The sequence below is a fragment of the Euleptes europaea genome, chromosome 7, assembly GCF_029931775.1.
Source record: "Euleptes europaea isolate rEulEur1 chromosome 7, rEulEur1.hap1, whole genome shotgun sequence".
In the NCBI taxonomy this organism is placed as follows: Eukaryota; Metazoa; Chordata; class Lepidosauria; order Squamata; family Sphaerodactylidae; genus Euleptes; species Euleptes europaea.
This window is the reverse complement of record NC_079318.1, coordinates 25,231,845-25,253,440: the sequence shown is the minus strand read 5'-3', so window position 1 is coordinate 25,253,440 and position 21,596 is coordinate 25,231,845. Positions and strand designations below refer to the sequence as shown.

The following is a 21,596-nucleotide window of genomic DNA, read 5'->3' as shown; positions in this document are numbered from 1 at the left end:
CATGATGGGTTTTCCATCTTCAGCTGGCATTGTATAAACATGAGGGAAGTTCAAGAAACTCTTTGTTATTCTTAGTCGTCACATATTGAGTTTTTGTGCTTCTAAGGGCCATGATTGCATAGTGTTTAATATAATAGTTGGATATGGAAACTCACTACAATGGCATCCGCGTAATGAGAAATAACACATAGATCAACTTCCCCCCCTCTTTTCTGTGCTGCGGCAGAAATTGAGAAGCAGTTGCTATGGGAAGTAATAATGTCAGTTACTAGATCCCATTAGTGCTTTCTGCATAAGTTACCAAGAGGTTGGGGAAGCAACTACAATTCCCATACTGCTCAGATAAAGGCCATCTGTGGGAATTGGAAGTTTCTTAGGTGGATGTGGCTCTAGAAGAAAATGTTACTTTAGTTCCATGTCATTTTCTGTTCCTGTTTCTACCTCCACCACATGAGTAAACTTCAACAGGGCTGGGCTTCATTCATAGGAAATCTAGCTAGCATTTACTGAATTGTTTAATTTAGCTTACTTCTTAGCTTGTGGTCTGTATAGTAGCCAAATTCTGAACACATCTGTTCCTTAAAAGTCGTAGCAGCCTTGAATCAAAGACTGTCTTATTAGTAGGTGTTTTTCCCCCCCCCGGCGCTGCTTTAGTCATTATTTTTACAGCTGCTCAAATGTTTGCATCCTAGAAGTTGGGAGAATGAAGAGGAAATGGTAGTAAATCTCCTCTGATATATGGACACTTGGAAGCTTCATCCGTGTGTGCTAAGTCTGACTTTTCTCCAGCAACAATAGGAACAGTTGCACGAATGCTAGAAAAATCAGTTTTCCTCTCCATCCTTTTCTCACTTTACAGTGTTCCATAAAGCAATGAGTACAACAAAGCAATAAGTCCTCTGTGTTTCCCATGGATTGGATCCTACAACTGAATAAGGCTCCAGGCTTACCCAAAGGGAGTTGTAGGATGCAACTTCGTGTGTTTGCTGGACTGCTGGAACATCCAGCTACGCAAGTTGTGTGTCCAGAGGTGTAATACATCTCTGCTGTGAAGTTACCATTAGGGATCCTGCATTTTCATTTGCACGTCCCTTTCTCTTCTCTCTCTCTTTCCTTCCTTCCTTCCTTCCTTCCTTCCTTCCTTCCTTCCTTCCTTCCTTCCTTCCTTGCTTCCTTGCTTCCTTGCTTCCTTGCTTCCTTCCTTCTTTCCTTCTTTCCTTCTTTCCTTCTTTCCTTCTTTCCTTCCTGTTTCTTTTCTTTCCAAGTCATTTGTCACAGTTTCTATTTTGGGGATGACACAGCTTGTGTTAGCTCTGGGGGTCTCCAGTGAATTGCTGCGTAGTGTAACTAAATCAGTTACAGTGTCTCTAAAGAGGTTAGGATTAAACTGCCAGTTTTCTTTGTACTGTATTACCAGCTTTCTCGCTACATTGAGGGGGGAAATTATAATAGGTCCCCAGCTGTTGACTCACGTCCCAAACATTCTTCCAGTAATCACGATCTGGAAAATAGCCACTCAAAATAGCACACTACTGGGAAAAAGTGATCGTGAAGCCCTTAGACTTTTAAGGCTGACATTTACTTTGTTCCGGTTTCCTACTTGGTTTCCTGTGTGTTGGCGAATGAACCAAAATTGTATTTGCTGGGGTGACTCTGATTAGGGTAGCTTCCTGAAACCAATTCAAGTGACCTCTTTGGGGGCTTATATTTTAGTCCTTGCTGACTTCTTTTCCTTTGCCACCCTCAACTGACTAGACACCAAAGCTGCACATATATAACTTCTTGCACCGTGGTGGCTGCTTGTAACCCCATTTCTGCATATGCAGCCAGTCATTTAGCCATGGAATGGGACCATGCATAAGTGCATTACAATTTTACCATATGGCATCAAAACAAGTGTTCTTATACTCCTGCAGCCACTCAGAAATTCAGGGAAATGAAGAGCTGGGGGGATGCTTAGCTTTAGTGAGTGGCTACAGCTGCAACCACCACCTCTCCAGCACGGTGTGTGTTTGCAACAACTATATGCTTTGTGGTACCTAGGGTTGCCAAGTGCCCGGTGATGGCTGGTAAAATCCCGCCAATCCACCGAGCTGCCCGCCGACCACCTGAGGGCCGGTAGACAACGTGTGCACGCGCACCCGCGCAATGTGTCCACGTCCCTTTTGGTTTTACTCGGAAGTGGCGCGGACGCTCTAGCAGCCTCCGCGGAAGCTCTATGGAAACCACAGAGTTTCGGCAGAGAATGATAGAGCGTCCACATTGCTTCTGGGTAAAACCAGAAGTGACGTAGGTGCTTTGCTTTTTGTTTTTGAAATAGTTCTTCATTAAGAAATATTACTTGTTTTTTCACGGTAAGCAGACTCCCCACATTTTTCAAAAACAGCTTTAAAAATCATTTTAGCCATTATATTCTAGACAGTTATTGCAATGTGGAAGACTTTAGAAAAACATTTTAGACCAAAATTTGATTCTTCCCCTCCCCAACCTAAATTAAACCCCACTCAAATAATATTGTCACCTAGCTGAGTTATATTTTGATATTACTTTCCTACCCTGAAATCTAAGAGTTAGTAATAGTGAAGACTTCAATTTTTATTTTTGTAAAGGCACTGACATTCTGATGTGCAAAATCTTCTGATCAGCTGTGAAATTCCTATTAAGTTTTCTTTGAAATTATGGTAGTGTGCTATTGTGAAACAATCACGCTATTCAAATGTGAACTAAAGAATGAATGGATTAATTAAAATTGTAATATTTGTCTAAAGAAGGGCAGCCCATTCCTGAAGGGATTTATTTGGAGCCAGCATGACTTATCACAGAATAAGGTGGCATCTAAGCCAGTGCAGGGGCAAATATGCCGGCATCCGGGTGCCGCCGGCCGCCAGCGCAGCCATGCCAGCAGGGCTTTTCCAGAAGGGAAAGCCTGCAATGGCATGGGGGGGCATTCCCAGGGCGTTCCCGGGGGTGGATCTGCCTTTAGGCAGCTTCTACAGTCCTTTCGCCCCAGGAACACCCCTTTGAGCAGCGGTGAGGGTGTGCCACCTTTTTTGGTGGCGAGCCTCACTGTTTTCAGTGGGGTATTTTCCCCCTTTTTCCTTTTTTAATTTAAAAAAATTATCCACAGCAGCCGGGAAGCCTCTGAGGAGGCGGCATGAATCCACTGCTCCCAGCCTCCTCAGATGTACCCTCCCCCTTCAAGATTGCACTCTGAGAAATGTTAGATCTGTGGCAGAGAAGCTTGGCAGATACAGACTGAGTGTACTAGTAGCCAGATGAATATGAATTTGCAGTTAGTGACCAGAATTGGCATAAAAACAGGAACTTTTGGCGCTTCTCGCAATATTGAGAACAATGGAAGTGGAAAGACAGTAATTCAAGGGTCTTTTTATTAAAAATGCAGACAGGCCCCTTTTAACTGGTTCTATATTTTCTTCTTTTTACTTTTTCCTCCATTGGCCAATAAAGCACTTTGTGAAATGTCATTGGAGACACATCCAAGATTCACTGCTCAGTAGTTCTCTGCCAAATTAAAAGATGCTTTTAAATGGCTTGAAGTTTTAGCAGAGTGAATGCTCAGAAGGGAGAGAGCCCAACCAGCCCATACAAGAGAAGGCACCCAAGCTCAAAAGCTAAGCAGAAGAAAGACACTTGGTGGAGAAGAGGAGAGTCTGCATCCACACAGCAGGGATTCTCCTTTTCCCTGTCCTCACTGCCATGTATGTGGAGGTATTCTCACTGGCAATGGGGCTCCCATTCAAGAGTTTTATGTGGATTTTTCTCCATCAACCACCATTCCCCCTGCATCTCCCCCCCCCCGCATACACACATTGTGCCATCAGAGGGCTTGAAAAAAATCCGTAGTTGCTGTTGTACTGTAACAGTCTATCACCACAATCTACTAGTTCCTCTGAATCCCCAGCTTTCACTGGGGGAAAAAAGTTTATCTCCACACATTCCTGTTTGCTTCATTTTTTCCCTAAACAATAGAGCTGCATCTGAGGGAAAGGATATAAATATGCTGTGGGATTACTTTTTAAAGCCTGAGATCATCCCTACGATATATATAATAAATAAAACAATTGCTTTGAGCCTGGGGCCTTCACATGTGGTATCAGAGACAGTTCTGGTGTATTAATTTTAATGAATATTCTGAATTTGGATCTGGCTCATCAAGATTTTCTGATTTGGGGGCTTAAATAATTTTGAGAATCAGGAGTGACATTTTAGTTAGCAACATTATGGAATATATCAAAGGGGTACCTCATCAACAGGAGAGTATAGTATGTGTGAGTGTGTTAAGTGCCGTCAAGTCGCTTCCGACTCATGGCGACCCTATGAATGAAAGTCCTCCAAAATGTCCTATCTTAGACAGCCTTGCTCAGATCTTGCAAATTGAAGGCTGTGGCTTCCTTTATTGAGTCAATCCATCTCTTGTTGGGTCTTCCTCTTTTCCTGCAGCCCTCAACTTTTCCTAGCATGACTGTCTTTTCCAGTGACTTTTGCCGTCTCAGGACGTGACCAAAATACGATAGCCTCAGTTTAGTCATTTTAGCTTCTAGGGTCAGTTCAGGCCTGATTTGGTCTATAACCCACTGATTTTTTTTTGGGCAGTCCATGGAATCCATAACACAAGATTCCAGCACCACATTTCAAAGGAATCTATTTTCTTCCTATCAGCTTTCTTCACTGTCCAGCTTTCACACCCATACATAGTAATAGGGAATACGATGGCATGAATTAATCTAGTCTTGGTGGCCAATGACACATCCTTACACTTCAAAATATTTTCTAGCTCCTTCATGGCTGCCCTTCGCAGTCTCAATCTCCTAATTTCTTGGCTGCAGTCTCCCTTTTGGTTGATGGTGGAGCCAAGGAATAGAAAGTCTTGAACAATAGTATACTATAATAGTATAGTATACCTATAATAGTATAGTATACCAATAAGCAATACAATAATGCATGCTATATAATGGCAAGCCCATTTGCCTTTACTAGCATTTTTAAAAAAAGAAGCAATAGTAGTATGGAAGCCATTTAAAGATTTAGTGGAGTCTTTTGGAATTAGTTCCTTGCTGAAGAATTTTCACATGCTCTTCAGGGTAAGCGCCAAAGGACCTGCACTCGGTTTGTTTGGAATAACGCCTCTCAGGAAGAAATTCAATTACTGAGCTAATTATCGCCCTGGCTGAGTGGTAAGAGTGAAATTTAAAGCAAGAAGCCACTGGAGAAAAGCCGAAATTGCCCAGTAGTCCCAGACGCTCATTTTTAGAAGAGATCCTAGTTGACAGCTGAAAACCCAGGGGTAAATGTGGAGCTGAGTCTGGAATACAGATATTAGAATTTTAATACTGTACAGATTTTTGTAGCTTTTAATAAGTTGCAGCAGTTTAGCTGCCATAATTGTGTGGAGGTTTTAAAGTCCAAAATAGGCATTGCAGATATTCCTGAATTAAACAACTCCAAATTTCCTGAACTTTAACAGTGAAGTTCATCTGCACTTTGTTTTAAAATAGCCATGTGATATTAGGAAATCAGAAATGGGAGAGGTTAAAATGGGTAAAATTAAGAGATCTAAATTTGTGTGAAGCTCTAAAGTTCTCTTGTATATTACTTTGATTAATGTATTTATTTTTAATTATTATTTTGAAGCATTATGTGGCTGTTTTGTGACTTTTCTTGGTCTATTTCATGTTTCGTTTTTTATTTGGGGGGTTTATACAGGGATGAATCTGTCAAGAAAAAACTTTTTTGTTAATATCTGCGACCATTGTTTTGTCATATATAGAATACCTTTACCCTAATGGTGGATCTCCAATATACATTGGGGGGAAACCCCATGTAATATGAGATGCTTAAACATTCATAAAACAGTTCCTGAACTGGGCAGGCCAGTGTTCTAGGCTTCTTCCCTCCCTTTATAAACATATTTTTCTAAAGTACTGCTTAATATCTTTACTAGAACTATCCATTGGGAAGTTTGATCATAAAAGGCCTAGATAATTTGATATACTAACTTCTGGCTGGTCAAATAGACTGTATCAATAAACTTGACTTGACCATAAAAGGCCACATCACCATATCTATCACCTTTGTGACCATCCTTCTTTGACCTGCTTAGCAGGAAAACAAATTGCCATTTAGAATTTGAAGATCAGGTTGGTCACCAGAATGAAGTAGTATAGGTTTTTATACCCCACTTTTCTCTACTTTAAGGAGTCTCCAAATAATGTACAATCACATTCTCTTCCTCTCCCCACAACAGGCACCTTTTGAGGTAGGTGGGGGCTGAGAGAGTTCTGAGAGAACTGTGATTAGCCCAAGATAACCCAGCAGGCTTCATGTGGAGGAGTAGGGAATCAAATTATTTCTCCAGATAAGAGTCTGCTGCTCTTAACCACTGCACTACACCTGATATTTTAAGCATATCCCCAAAAATGAAGTGTGAAAACACTCGTATCCCTCCTCTGGCAACAAAGGCTGAATGTGATTCAGTGACAGACTTTGATATGTGTGAAATGGTCTCTAGGCAGCTAAGCTTATGAATTACAGCGTTCTAAGTTTGCCGTGTTAAAACGTTGTAATGTAGTGTATTCCTTTGGAGAACTGAAGTAGCATGCAGTTTTTGATCTTCATAATTGTTTTTCAGAAACATTCATATGGTCAGACTTAACCCAATGCCCAGCCAAAACTGATTTCAAACCCTCGTTTTCCTATGAACGGAATCTGAACCATTTTGTATGGGCAGCAAATGGGAGGCAATCAAGTTATTTCAAGCCAGAATCCACTGAGCCCAAAATGGTTTTAATTATATCATTACACAGGCATAGGATTGGTTAAGAGGGCTCTAACATTTTAAGTGGCTGGTAACACGAGGCAGCAAAGGATCCAGCCAGTGCACACAAATGGATGCCCTTCAAAGGATTTAGGTTGTGTAAGAAAGGAGCATTGCCCAACAATATTCTCTGTGTCCAGATAAAGCCAGAAAAGGAACTGGAACATTGCACAGGTACAGAGATGATCAGTACGTACATGTTTATTTCCAGCACAAAGCGAGCGGACCATTCAAACACAAGGCTGGCGCTTCAAATCGAAAAGGATGCAGGTATGGAACGTCCAAATGTTTATTGTTAAAAAATGCAGAAGGAATGTTATACCTTGACAAGCATCTTTCCACGTTGAAATGCTTTCTGATTGCGAGGGAATGTTCTATGTAAAGGCAGTAGAATTTGAAAAGGAGCTGTCAAGCAGCAAATCATCCCATTGAATTTCAAACATTTTGTACTTATCTCTTTAATCTGCCTACTTAGAGGAGGAATATCCCATACTGGTGATGTTCCCTGAGGAGAGGGGGATTATTTCTTCCTCAGGTTTTTTGTTGGGTTTTTTTGCCACCAAGTCACAGCTGATTTATGGCAGCCCCGTGGGGTTTTCAAGGCAAGATACATTCAGAGGTGTTTTGCCATTGCCTGCCTCTGCGATGTGACCGTAGATTTCCTTGGTGGTCTCCCATCCAAATACTAACCAGGGCCAACCCTAGTTAGCTTCCAAATCTGATGAGATTTGGCTAGCCTGGGCTATCCAGGTCAGGCCTCGACTTGTATTAGTTCTGTAGTAACTCCAGGAGTTGGTCACATTTCGTGTTGGGTTTGGAACCGGGTGACCAAATATAAATATCCCTGTATCTTTACTAGCTATGTTGAAAGGATTTTGGCAACATTGCAAGTTATTACAAAGCTCTTCTACACAGTTATTAATAGTACAGGAGCTCTGTGGGTTTTGTTGCTGCTGCTGCTGTTTTTGTTTTTTTGCTTCAGGCTATTTTCTCTTCAGTAGTGTGGCCTGAAGATCTGGCATAGGTGTCCAAAGCTTCGGGCCCTTTCCTGCTGCTTTTGCAGCACTGCACTAAGGGCGAAAACGCACGGTCGCTTTATCCTCCTTTAATCCCTGCTTTAGCCAGGATCGAACGCACATTGGGCGAAACGCATGCGTTGGATCCTGGATGAATCCTGGCTGAAACAGGGATTAAAGGAGGATAAAACGACCATGCGTTTTCGCCCTAACAGTGCTAGTATTGCCAGTATGAAGCAGCTAGGGATCAGTTCTGAGGTTTTGTTTGTGAACCATTATCAGTAAAGGGGCCTCACTGCAGCCAAAGGTGGCTTTAGAACTCTAGCACTGCCGTCCATTGTGGATCAGTGTACCCACAAATGCCATAGTAACTCTTTATTTGTTGGTTGGTTGGTTTATTAGATTTATACCCCACCCTCCTTGGCACAGCCAGTCTCATGGTGGCTTCCAACAACAAAAATACATCATAAGATTAACATAACTGAAAACTTTAAAACTGTAAACCGATTCTAAAGACACAGATGGTGCCGAAACTACGAAACTAGCTCATAGAGATAAGCTGACCTAGGGTTGCCAGGTCCGTCTTCACCACCAGCAGGAGGTTTTAGGGGCAGAGCCTGAGGAGGTTGAGGTTTGGGGAGGGGAGGGACTTCAATGGCATAGACTCCAGTTGCCAAAGCGGCCATTTTCTCCAGGGGAACTTATCTCTATTGGCTAGAGGTCAATTATATTTGCAGATCTCCAGCTAGTACCTGGAGGCTGGCAACCCTAAGCTGACCTCAAATGAGGAGTTGGCCTAAAGATGACAAATCTCACAACAGGAAGGCCAGCAGCCACCAAAAGGCTCACAGGACCAAGGAAGAAAGGAGCAAGGGGGGATGGAAGTCTTTTTCGAAATAATAGGGAAAGGAGAAGGGAGGGAAACGGGAGGGGTGAGAGGCCAGCTAATCTACATAACTGTTGCTGTCCTCAGCCATATGCCTGGGGGAGCATCTCCGTCTTACATGCCCTGCAGAACTGAGCTAAGTCTCACAGAGCACTGCTCTCCTTAGACAGAGAGTTCCACCAGGCTGCACTGTATTGCAAAAACCTGTTTTAAGGGCAACCGTCAGGTTTCCGATTCACTATTGATCCTCACTACACTATTCTGACAGAATCCCTACAGAAAGTTTTCCGCATCTATTTCAAGGGCCCAAGCACCTTGGACCACCTCTAAATGGAATTTGTGGGTGAGCGCTGAGGCGTAGGAGAAAATGAAAGCGCTGACCAAGCCAGACCTTGCTAAGGAGGCAAGAGAATTCAGGCTCACCCGCATTGTCAGTTAGAATGTGTGACACTGTTTTGGCCCATGTGGAAGATCTTGCTGCATTTCGTTAATAGGTTCTTATTTTAATTTTCCTTGAGCACACATTCACAACTTGAATGCTTAGGTTTGAGAACTGTTGTTGGTCCAGGAGAAAAACGTCAGATATATAGTTAGAGTATCTCTGAGGATGAAGCCAATGGAAATCCCAACTCCAGGACGATAATGAAGACATATTAAGCTTATAGTAAACACAAGAACAAAAAAATGTGTTGCAATGACTTTGTTATATCCTCTTTCTTGCTTTGACTAGTGATTCAGAAGCGCACATATTTTTCATTAGATCTGCACAAATCTGATTTACAACAACACACTGGAAAACCTTTGCGGTAGACTTGTATCCTGTGCCTTCAGACATTCAGTGGGCTTCTTAGGATATAAGAAATGTCTTACAGGGAAACTACATGTAGTCATGGATAATTGTGGTTAAGTGAGCTGGGCAGAATCTGCCAGGATTTAATGGTGATGTGTGCTTCCAGAAGTGTAATTCTAATCTCTGATGGGAGCTTCCAGTTGAGTATGCAGTAAGAAAATAGAATTCTTTTCAGAGCCTTCTACTGAGCGATTTGTTCTTCATCCCTGTTTCTGACTATGTTGTTGTGATTTTAGGTAATGATGATAACAACCTCAACTCCATCTTTTATGAGCACCTGACAAGATCTCTGCAGGAGTCTCTTTGTGGAGATTTGATTCTTGGACGTTGGGGAAACTATACTTCTGGAGACTGCTTTATCTTGACATCAGACTATTTGAATGCCTTGGTTCACTTGATTGAAATAGGAAATGGTCTGGTCACATTCCAGCTCAGGGGGCTAGAATTTCGAGGTAAGAGAGTAAAAGGTCCAGAAATGGCAAAAAATATCCTTTTGCCATATGGCTTTTACTATACATCACTTAATTAAATTCACTATAATTCACTTAATTAAATACTATTTCTAGTCTGTGATGTAGCACAAAATTATAGGTCCACGTAAGTTGTATTGGACATAATCATAAAACATTGCTAGTACCTGACAGTAGGGCATCTTCAGTATAAAAGACCTAGTAAGGCTGAAGGATTTTTCATGTTACACAATTAGAAGACCCATCTCAGCACAAAGCAGGAGATCTGTCTCTGTGTTACATGTTCTTCTCACCTTTCCTCCATAGAACTCAGGGTGGCATATATTATTCTCTTCTGCTCTATTTTATCCTCAGATCAGTCATATGAGGAAGGAGGCTGACAGAGAGTGCCCGGCTCAAGGTCAGTGAGCTTTTCAACAGAGTAGAAATTTATACCTTGGCTTTCCCAGTCCCTAGTCCAACAGTCTAACAATTTCAGCAAACTAGCTAGCCAGTGTGGTATAGTGGTTAGAGTGTTGGGCTAGGACTGAAAGACTTGGGTTCAAAATCCCACATGACATACAGCTTCCTGAGTGATCTTGGGCCAGTCATTCTCTCTCAACCTAATTCACAGTGGGTAGCTGTGTTAGTCTGTCTGCAGTAGTAGAAAAAAGCTAGAGTCCAGTAGCACCTTAAAGACTAACAAAAATATTTTCTGGCAGGGTATGAGCTTTCGTGAGCCACAGCTCACTTCTTCAGATACAGCTAGAATGTGAATCCATCTGTCTTTAAGTAGAGGAGAGTGAATTCAGACAAGCATTAGTATGTAAATGTTAACAGTATGTAAATGTGAATAGCAGGCGTGATGGGATTAGGTGTGGTATGCAGAAGAGTCTGTGATGTCCAGGGGAGAGATGGGTGTGGAAAAATCAGCATTGGTAATGAGCCATGAATGCAAGGTCTTTATTCAGTCCAGGTAAATGCATTGACTTTAGTTTGAATATCAACTGTAATTCAGCAGTTTCTTTTTCCAATCTCCCTTTGAAATTCCTTTGGAAGAGAACTGCTTTGTAAGAGAACATTTCAACCTTCCAGGACATTCTGTTGCAGATTTAAGAGCAGCAGTTCTCTTAGAAAGGAACTTCAAAGAAAAGCTTCTCTTTTTGAAGGCAGACCCTTCCATTCTATGCAGCTGCCATATCATGGCTCACCACCACTAGGTTTCTTGTATGCTTGGTAGGTTTCCTTTCCTGGAGCATCTCAGTAGTGGAAGAGCTCAGCATGGCAAAACAAAAGATCTGTTAGTGGAAGAAAAGTGTGAGCCATTCGGCAGTTACCTTAATTGGTTAGAACAGAGCTCGACAAATCCCAGGTGCCAGGTTGCCATGGTGCCTAGACATTTCACTGTGACACCTAGAATTTTCAGCAATTATGTGTCTCTCCAGAATCCTCAGGAAAACGTACAAACATTTCACATCAGAATATGTTTTGCTGTATGACAAAGAACGACAAAGTGCATGAAATTCTTGTAACAGCTTGTTTATATCACTGGTGGTAGAGGAAGTCATTTCTTAACCAGTCGCTTTCTACACTGGCTCCAATACTCACTATTCAATTAAACAGTTTGTAAAGCAATAATGAAGTTGTGAGAAATTGGGGGAGAAGTTAGGTCACAATTAGATATTATCTTTTTTGTGGTGATGATAAACATAGATACCCTATATTTATTACTAAACTATTCCACTTTGGTCATAACATTAATAAAACTATGAGAAACTGTGATGAGTTTAGGACTAGGTTCTGTGATAGCTACAGTGAGAAAATATGACCATTAAAATACGAAACCCCAAATGCTGGAAAATGAGTCTGGCTCCTAAATTTTTGAGCTGACTCCTAGAGCTGAAGAAAATTTATCAGGATCTTGGTTAGAAAGAATGCAATATGAAGCTTGATGGCTTAACTTCAAAGATATTCAGGGAAATATATTTTGGTTTGGATGTACATTGCACATACTGTTTCAGTTCCTAAAGTTCATATCTGTCTTTAAATACAAAAGCAAAATTGTAGGCATTGTCTGGTCAGTTTCCTTGCTAGCCAATATAGAATCAACTGAGAGGGAATACCCCCATATGGTAGGGCAGATATTTATCTATGGTAATTGTATAAGGATTAGGAAGCAGTGTGCGTATTCATTAGGAAGCTGAGAACAAAACAAAGGAAGTATTTTTCCCACACATACAATAGACTAGATAAGGTCTAACAGCATAGCATTAAGGATGAATAAACTGGGGATTCATAAAAAATCAGATGGTAGAAATGAATGGGGAATTTATCACGAGCCCAAATTTAACCCACTAACTAACTTTCAGCTCTTCGCAGCTTGGGTAGGCCAATTCCCACCCACCCCCAATTTATTCTTTATTTCCCTTTAAGAGATATTCAGCTCAACAACCCTCAGAATTCCATGTCTTCCAGATCAAATAATATGAGGAAGTCGGTCTGTCTTTTGAGAGCCAGTGTGGCGTAATGGTTAGGAGCGGTGGAGTCTAATCTGGAGAATTGGGTTTGATTCTCCTCTCCTCCACATGAGCAGCAGACTCTAATCTGGTGAACCGGGTTGGTTTCCCCACTCCTCCACATGAAGCCTGCTGGGTGACCTTGAGCTAGTCGCAGTTCTCTCTGAACTCTCTCAGCCCTACCTACCTCACAAGGTGTCTGTTGTGGGGAGAGGAAGGGAAGGCGATTGTAAACTGGTTTTCCCTTAAAAGGTAGAGAAAGTCAGCATATAAAAACCAACTCTTCTTTTTTTAGTTTGCAAAATGTGAAGGGGTAGGAAAACCTGAGCAAGGCTGTCAGTGATAGGATGTTTTGGAGGTTGTTAATTCATAGGGTTGTCATAAGTCTGAAGCAACTTGATGGCATATAGCCTACACACAGGAAGACAGCATTTTTTGGCAGAAATGAACAGAATGTGGCTCCACGTTCTCTTTCCCTGTGAAACCCTAATGTGGGGGGGGGAAGCTATAATAAAGGCTGGTATTCTGGTCCAGAACTTGCTGTATCTAGCCTAGAAATGCAGATGAGACCTGATATTAGCCAGTGATTAGCTTCCATATGACCTTACCGCGTGCCAGTTGCAATCTTGGCCAGAGTGGGGGAAGCAGGCAGCTGGAAACCCAGTGGCTGTGCAAACTGGCCCTCGGGCATATTTGAGAACATTATGTCTAGATAGGTGGACTTGGACTTTCCTTTTCTTGCCAGCTAGTTTCCTTTGTTCTTCACTAATACCATTAACTGCTAAATGTCTCTGCTAGTTTTGACTATGATATCACTAATACAGTAGCCGTTCTCTGCTGGGAAGTTGGTGAGAAAATTCAGGGGAAGGGAGTCCAGTACTGACTCGGATGAAATTGCATGCCAGATTGGGGAAGGCAGCGGCTGTTGCAGCAGTAGTATAGCCCCTGGGTCCGCCTCCCACCCCCCGTTTTTGCTGGCTTATCACACAGTGGTGGAGGAATATGAACAGTGTAGATTATATGCTCCAAGCGCAAAGACGGTGTTTGAGTAACAAGGGTATTTTATTATGGTAAATGAACGCACATGATGATACAAAGACTTTATTTAAAGAACAGCCCTTATGCTCATTTCTGGTTGCTCAAATGTAATTATGGCATTGCAAAGAAGAAAACAGATCGTACCATTGATCTGTTGGAGTATTTCCACAGACAGAAAGACTTGTGTCTACAGAGCACAACTTTCTTTCCTCTCCTCTACCACTGCAGCCCCCAAATGCCCCCAGTGTAACTCCTGGGGAACACAGGGGTGATTTCCAGTCCACAGGTGGAAATCCTTCCATCTGTGGAAATGCTTAGTTGGATCCAACCATGAATTTTTTGTGACTGTTTAAAAATAGTGGTAATATTTACTCTAAAAAGCAGTGTATACGAAGGAGTCAGAAAATCCAAGTGAACAAACAAAAATATCATTATTCTGAAAGAAGGAATGTATTAGAAGGAAAGTTGAACAAATGCCATTGGGCAGGAATGACTATTCAATATGAAGACCAGTTGCTGAAGCATGTAATGTTGTTGGAATAGGAAATATCTTACAAAGATGAGAAGAAGACCCTGCAGGGGGCAGCAAGTGGGCAGTTAGATAGGACAGTGAGGTGAGAGACCTTCTCTCCTTCAAGTGTCATTCCTTGTCTATCTCCAGATTGCTACTCTTTGGGCAATGTCCTGCTTCTTCTTGGAAGTCTGATTCTCTCTTTCCCTGCACTCTCAGTTAGCTATGTAGTTAGGAGCCTGTCTCTGTGTCTACTCTTCACCATCAATTATGTACTTCCTTAATAAATGTTTGTCTACACCTTAATCAGATCGTGCACCTTTCCTACCTTAATCAGATCGTGCACCTTTCCTGTCGCTAATTCACTCTGCCAACTTAGAAGAGTAAAAGACAATCCAGGAAGGCTAGAATCTACTGGGTTAACCATGCATCAAAATACATGGGAAGCAGGGGAAAGTTCTGAATGAGGCTCTCTAGTCATTCCCCCCACTCCCCCCCCCCAAAAAGTAGCAGTGCTAATTGCTTGAGGCAAAGACAACAGACTTCTGTGACATGTATGTATGTATGTATGTATGTATGTATGTATGTATGTATGTATGTATGTATGTATGTATGTATGTATTTAAATTTCTAGCCTGCCCTCCCATCCAAAGCTAGTGCATTGTGGAATATGTTTGTTTGTGTTGCCATAGCAGTTTGTTAGTTTAGGTTATTTGCTGAGAACAGACCAATTAATAAGATGGAGCTCCTGTAGACAACAGCTCTATGAGATGTCAGCGGGAGGATCTGGTACAACTCATTTTCCGATCTAAGGACCCTGGGAGATTTTCCAAGTTTAGGAAGTGTGTGCATATGAGTACCAGGGTTGGGAGGGGATCATAGGCAGGATGTGAACATAGACACATGCTAGTAAAACTGTTTTGGTGAGAGTGGTGTAAACTAGGTTTATATTATGAATTTCCTCAAGGAATTGAAAGCATCCTTTAGTTGTCCAATAGACAACAGTTATCTTGGAATGTTTGAAAGAAGAAGGAAAAAAACCTTGCAAGATGCATTAAAGCTTTGTTATCAGAGACAGACAAATGTGTTTTTGGCCTCAGACTAAAAAAGAAAGAAAGAAAGAAACCAAATAACATAAACTGTCATAATTTGTAGCAATAACAATTTTTTGCAGCAAGGGGGGAAAATAGCTTGCTGTGGCAGAACTTATCCTGTTTCTGGGGAGAGGGAAAATCTAGTCCTACTTAGCAACTCACACAAACAACTCTTCTACTGAATTTTAATGTTGCAGATTACACACGCCAATCTTGCTCAAAAACTGAACATAAAGAAACACCTGAACCTGGCATATGTAGAGATAGGATGTTTAGATGCCCAGGAGGGTGTTGCTTCTGCATCTTTAATAGTTGTATAAAGGAGGACATTTTGACAAGGGGCAATTTGTGATTTAAGGGGGAGAAATGATGAACCTGCTGAAAAAACTTGTTTGCCCCCATTCACCTTGCGGAAGAAGGATCAGTTTGGAATGTCACTCTTTAATGGACTAGCATATTGGTAGAGGAGTAAGACTTGTGATCATCTGAGTATCATGTAACTCCACTTCAGGCTATAACACCATTACCTTTTAAACCGGGGGTGGCAAACTCATTTGTTATGAGAGCCTGATTAATGTCACTTGGTCAGGCCAGGCCATTTGTACCGTAAAATTTAATGCCAGGTACCAGAGATATAAATTTTATAGAAGACACAAGAAAAGCCAATTAATGATATTATTGTTTACTTAAAATACAAACATGCTTAAAACAATAACACTGTTAAATAAAAGAAAATACTATAAAGAGTCTTATTGTTTTAAGCATGTTTGTATTTTAAGTAAATAATAAAGTAAAAATTAATATAATTAATTGGCTTGGCTTGTGTCTTCTATAAAGTTTGTATCTCTGGTCCCTGGCATTAATTTTTTAAAATTTAAAACTGGGGTTGGGGTGGCTTCCTTGGCTGGCGAGCACACAGCCCTCCCCCTATCCAGAAAGAAAAAGAAAGATGGAGAAAGAGAGAGAGAGAAAGAGTAAAACAGATAAGAGAAAAAGGGGGAGGGAGACAAAAAGAGAAAGAGAAATAGAAAGAAAAGGAGGGAGAAAGAGAGAGGGAGAGAGAGGGAGAGAAACAGAGGAGGGAGAGAGAGAAAGAAAGAGAAAGGGAGAGGAGAGAAAAGCCCTCTGCAGGCCACATTCGGCCTGTGGGCCACATGTTTAACACCCCTAGTAAGTCGATCCAGTAAATATAATGATCTACTCTATGGCCACAATTCAGAACTCACCAACCTCCCATATGCATAGTGGGGTTAAACACACATGAAAGAAAATTTAGCCAGCCTTGGTTTCTTCAGATCCACACGCATGCATACAAACCATTTGAACTGTTGGATAAGGGTACATGAGACCAAAATGGCAGCAAGATCCTGCGCCAGTATTTGAAGTTTGTTTATGGAATTGCTTTGGTTCCTTCCCCCCCTTTTTTTTAGAGAACCAGCCAACTAGCATGTCTACACACACACTCCCACCTCCAACAATTTTGGCTTCTCTATACAAAATCATAACTTTTTTTTGGTCTTGTTGGTGAACATGTTCCAACTGAATATAACAGATGAATAAATTCATAAAGCAACACGTTGGTTTTATGCTTTAGGCAATCAAAGGGCTAAGTTCCTGATGTGTGTTTCTAAACTGTATCCCCCATCTTTCTACATTTAAGGGAAATAGCATTTGGATGCAATTATGTTTTATCTAATTTATGCCAACATGCCTAAAGCATAGAATTAGGCATATTTCACTTTATAAGGTGAAATAAACAGTCTGCATCTCACCACTCTTTGCTGAGTACAGATTAATTGGTACATTTTATTCATTGCTGTAACTGTCCCTTTTTTCGATTGCCATTTATTAAGCATATGACAGCAAGCAGACTGTTATCTCTGGACAGCTCCTTTGAATCAATCTCCTCTGTAACTGCCATTGTGCTGTTCTTTAATCCCCCAAGGGACGTACTGCCAGCAAAGAGAAGTGGAAGCTATCACAGAAGGAGACGAGGATAACGAAGGCTGCTGCTGCTGTAAACCGGGGCACTTGCCTCACTTGCTGTCATGCAATGCAGCTTTCAATCTGAGATGGCTGACCTGGGAAATAACACGGACCCATTATATCCTGGAAGGTTACAGCATTATCGATAACAATGCCGCAACAATGCTCCAAGTGTTTGACCTGCGGAGAATACTCATCAGATATTATATCAAGGTAATAAAACTTTACCTGCCATCTCTAAAGGGAAAAAAATGTAATTTAACAGTTCAGTCTATTGTACAAGAGTAAGTAGGATTGGGTGCATTGACTCCATCATGATGCACAGTATTGGTGTACCCATTTAGCAAAACACTCAAAAGTTTGCATTGGCACAACCACTCATGACTTGCATCATGCAAGTCAAATGCTGAACGTTGACATACTGGATATGGAAGGATGAAATGCCTATGATAAGCAAAGTTCCATCTGCATTAATGGACCTGTCCTCTTCTTCCCGTAATGGGGCAGCAATATGATGACAAAACATGGCTTTTCTCTCAAAAATCATGTCTACTATATGCAAAAGACCATCACTGAAGAAAAATGAACATTCCAAATAGGATTCCATACTGTACACTAATCAAACTGCACACTTTTATGGTCATTCTTTGTCACTAACCTTGCCTTAACAAGACCCACATGTCCACAGATCACAAAGGAAAGTGGCCAGAAGAGCAGTGAGCAGGAAGCATAGCAAACTAAAGGCCCACAAAGGCACAAATGGCCAGGTGATCATCAGACACCACAGTATGCCACTGAAGAGCAGAATGCTGACTAGCTGCTACTGCTGCACAAGCAGCCATTTGCAAGGATTGGGTAGATTTAGCACAACTAATTTACAGATTAAGCCGCAGCGTATTAGCATTTGGTCATCCTCTTTAAAGAAGCGCCAGTGTACCTTTTCACTTGGCTATGGAGAGAATGCAGCAAATTTATTAACTGTTTTTCTCGGCAGGAGATGCAGGCTAACAAAGGGAAGCCACGGGCATCTTCCTGAGTTGTCTTGTTTTGGTAATTGCCAGACAATATTTATGGGGAAATTATTATGTAAATTGTAGGTGGGGTTTACTAAGTGGAAGATTTAAGCTAGAATAGGAGCCAGTCTACATTATGATTGTGATAATGTCCTACCTATTTTGAGACAAAAGGAGTGAGCTTCAGGACTGTACAAGCCAGACATTGCATGTGGGAAATAACACATGGTCTGAATCTGTTGCGCAGGTCTCTCAATGATTCAGCCATATCTAAAAATGAATGGAAAGAAAGCAGCTGTCAGTGTCTCTGTTCTTCCATTACTTTGTACTTTATTATCTGTGTGTCATTTGTAAATTAGTCTCTCTTCTTGACTCTGCTGAACTGGTTACACTGATCCATGCTTCTGTAACCTCAGGTCTGGATACCGGAATGTGCTCTACATGGGGGCTGCCCTTTCAGCTAGCCTAGAAGCTGAAATTGGTTCAGAATTTACAAGCCAACTATTTAAGTGATATAGACTATTGTGCTCACGCATAGATTCAGAAACATTTTCACTGTTGGACTGTTTGCTTCCAAACTTAATCCAGGGTGCTGGGTCTTCCTTTCCTTGACCTGGGACCTACATTTCTAAACCTCCCCCTATATGAACCTGTGTGCATCATCTTTGGTCAGTCCAGCAGATGATGTTGGTCATGCCTCCTCCCCAAAATAGTCAGATATCCTATGCATGCACATGTACTTTTCAGTGACTGTGCTTCACCACTGAATTAATCTTCCAGAGAAGGCATGGAGATTTGCTCCTATGGTCACTGTTTGAAAAGCCTGTTTTGTTTTTGTACTGCTTTTAATTCCAGAGGGCTTTCCCAGTTTTATTAGTTAGTTTTACTAGTTAGTTTTATTGGTTTGTTTTCAGGACCTATATCTAATAATTATTTTTGGAATACCGTTCTGTGCGGTTTGTTTAGTTTGATTTGTAAGTTATCATACACTTGTGAAAGGCACAGCGTATACAGTTCCTTGAGATGGAAATCAGGTGAATTGCCCACACACCCATACATATATTCCTGAGTTCCACCCTACTTCCTACAAAGAGTCAAGTCCTGTACCTCAACATATGTAAGACACCGCAATAACCATGCAGATCCAACCTGGTCCTAGCTTAGATTCTAATGAAATGAATGTTCTTGAAAACCAGTATAACTAATGCTCTACTTTCGTTTATTTAAAAGTCAGCAATATTTGGCACACAAGAGGCTTTTTTTTAAAAGTAAAACTTAAAATGGTTTATCTGTCTCCTTTTAGGGGAATGTAAAGGTCAGGTTAATAAAGTGTCATAACATGAATATGGCTTGTAACAGAACAACAGGAATAAGGAACTTATGATGGTTATATACAAAAGATATTTTATAATTCCAGATGTATCTAAGGTGGTTCACAGAGAAGTGCTGATGTTTTTATTAAGTACTGAGTTTGATTTCTCTTAGCAGTCACTGCTTTGTTTTATAAACATAAGCTTCTCCAAATAGTAGTTCTTAAGTTGGAGGAGTTAGGAACATATGCACAATTTCCCAGTTTTCTTCTTTAAACTGGCCTGGGAACACTCTTTTCACTAGAGCTATTTCCTGTTAAATGCTTAGGGATCACCCTCTCTAGAGCAGTGGTTCCCAACCTTTTTTTGACCAGGGACCACTAGGACTTTTTTGTTCGGTGCAGGGACCCCAAGGTTCAAAATAAAAATTCAGAGAATTTGAAAATAAATTTTAATCATAGCTGTTAGTTAAACATTAAACTTAGAATAACATTTGAATATATATTTTTATAATTGATAACTTTTAATTGAAAATATTAATTTATTATGGGTTTATAACTTTGTTTCGCGGACCTTAATTTAGTTCTCGCGGACCCCTGGGGGTCCACGGACCCCTGGTTGGGAACCAGTGCTCTAGAGAGATTTCACTTTATAACAGGTTACAGATCCTTCTAATCCTAAACCAAAACGTGTTCTCCAGAGGACAATCCGCTATAGACAGCTTGCAGCTCACTCCGCTGTCTCCAACACTGTCCACAACAGCTCTCCTTCAACTGTCCCTTCCCCCCTGTCAGTTTTTTAACTGCCATCCTTAGAATTCCATTCAAACTCCCTGTCAATCAAGGGGTTCTGTGACCAGGACAACTCCTCAGAATTCAGCTGTCCATCACACCAAGCCTATGGAAACAGATCACATAATGGGTTGCAAGCACTCTGCTTATGGAAACAAATAATTCTCTTTCCCACTGTAGACCTTATGGAACAGTGTGGGATGTGAAATAGGAGTTTCCAGTGGGAAGAGGGAATCAATAAAAATGTCCCCTTGTGTGAGCAGAAGTGCCCTTTCCCTTGTGAAGGAGGGACTTTGGATCCATCCCTATATGAGTCCACAGAAATGTAATTGAATGTGCAGATAAGCTGTTTTTAGTTTCAGTCTAGCACAGAGCAGAACAGCAATGAATGAAACCTAGCATAAACTTTAAAGTTCAAAGCATCATTCAGATAAGTTAAATGACATTGTTGTTAAGAAGAGAGTTTCCTTACATGAAAAAATACATAGAATTGATAACAGCTAAGTCAACATGAACTATACCAGAGTTAAGGATCAAATACCAATATTAGATGTCTTTTTCATACTGAGGTCTAATAAACACATGTTCATTTACAGCCTATTCTAGAAATGCTGAGAGTAAAACAAGGGAGAAGATGATTTAACAGTTATAGACGTAAAGATTAACAATCAGGAACGTACGGTAGGTTCTTTTGAGCAGCATATGCAGCTATGTAAACTTAGCAGAGCAGTGGAAGAAATACTTTCCTTCAAAATATTTTAATTTTACCTAGTCATATGGTTGAGGAATTCATGTTGATCTTTTTAACAATACTCTCTGCATTTGGCTTTTTGAGTTTATTCTTTTCCCCCCCTACTTGCCATGAAGCTGACAGCCAAAAGAGAGAATGAACTATTTCTCCACATAAAAGAAATTTTTGCTCGCCTCTAATAAAGTGGGTCAACTCCTGTAGCCTTTCTGCATATATTTGAAATCATTTTCTGCCTGGTTATGAGAGGTTATTTATTCCCCCGGCTCCTTAATATTCACTTTTCAATGTATTCCTCTTCAAACATCTCTTAAAAGAAGGCTAAAGTCTGCTATCTTTGAATGTGGCATGTTTTGAAATCCATTGTATCTGCATAGTTCTTCTTGAAAAGCATGGTGCTTATCACTTTCCGCACAGTGAAAAATTACAGCCTGTCCTTGTTTTGTATCTAGCTGTCTGTCTTATTTCTTTACAATAAGTAGGACCCCTTTTGCAGGTATAATTGTTAGTTTGAATATGAAACTGTGAGGGAAGATTCCAAGAATTTTAAATA

The 21,596-nt window shown here is 40.9% G+C and overlaps 1 protein-coding gene across 1 annotated transcript in view; it reads left to right on the top strand.

The window, feature by feature from the left end:
- PCNX2 (pecanex 2) overlaps positions 1-21,596 on the top strand; it is a 143,364-nt gene that overhangs the window by 97,288 nt on the left and 24,480 nt on the right. Inside the window, exons 24-26 of the mRNA XM_056852517.1 lie at positions 7,047-7,105; positions 9,824-10,039; positions 17,141-17,394. Of these exons, the coding sequence (XP_056708495.1) occupies positions 7,047-7,105; positions 9,824-10,039; positions 17,141-17,394 (529 nt within the window). The remainder of the gene's footprint in view (positions 1-7,046; positions 7,106-9,823; positions 10,040-17,140; positions 17,395-21,596) is intronic.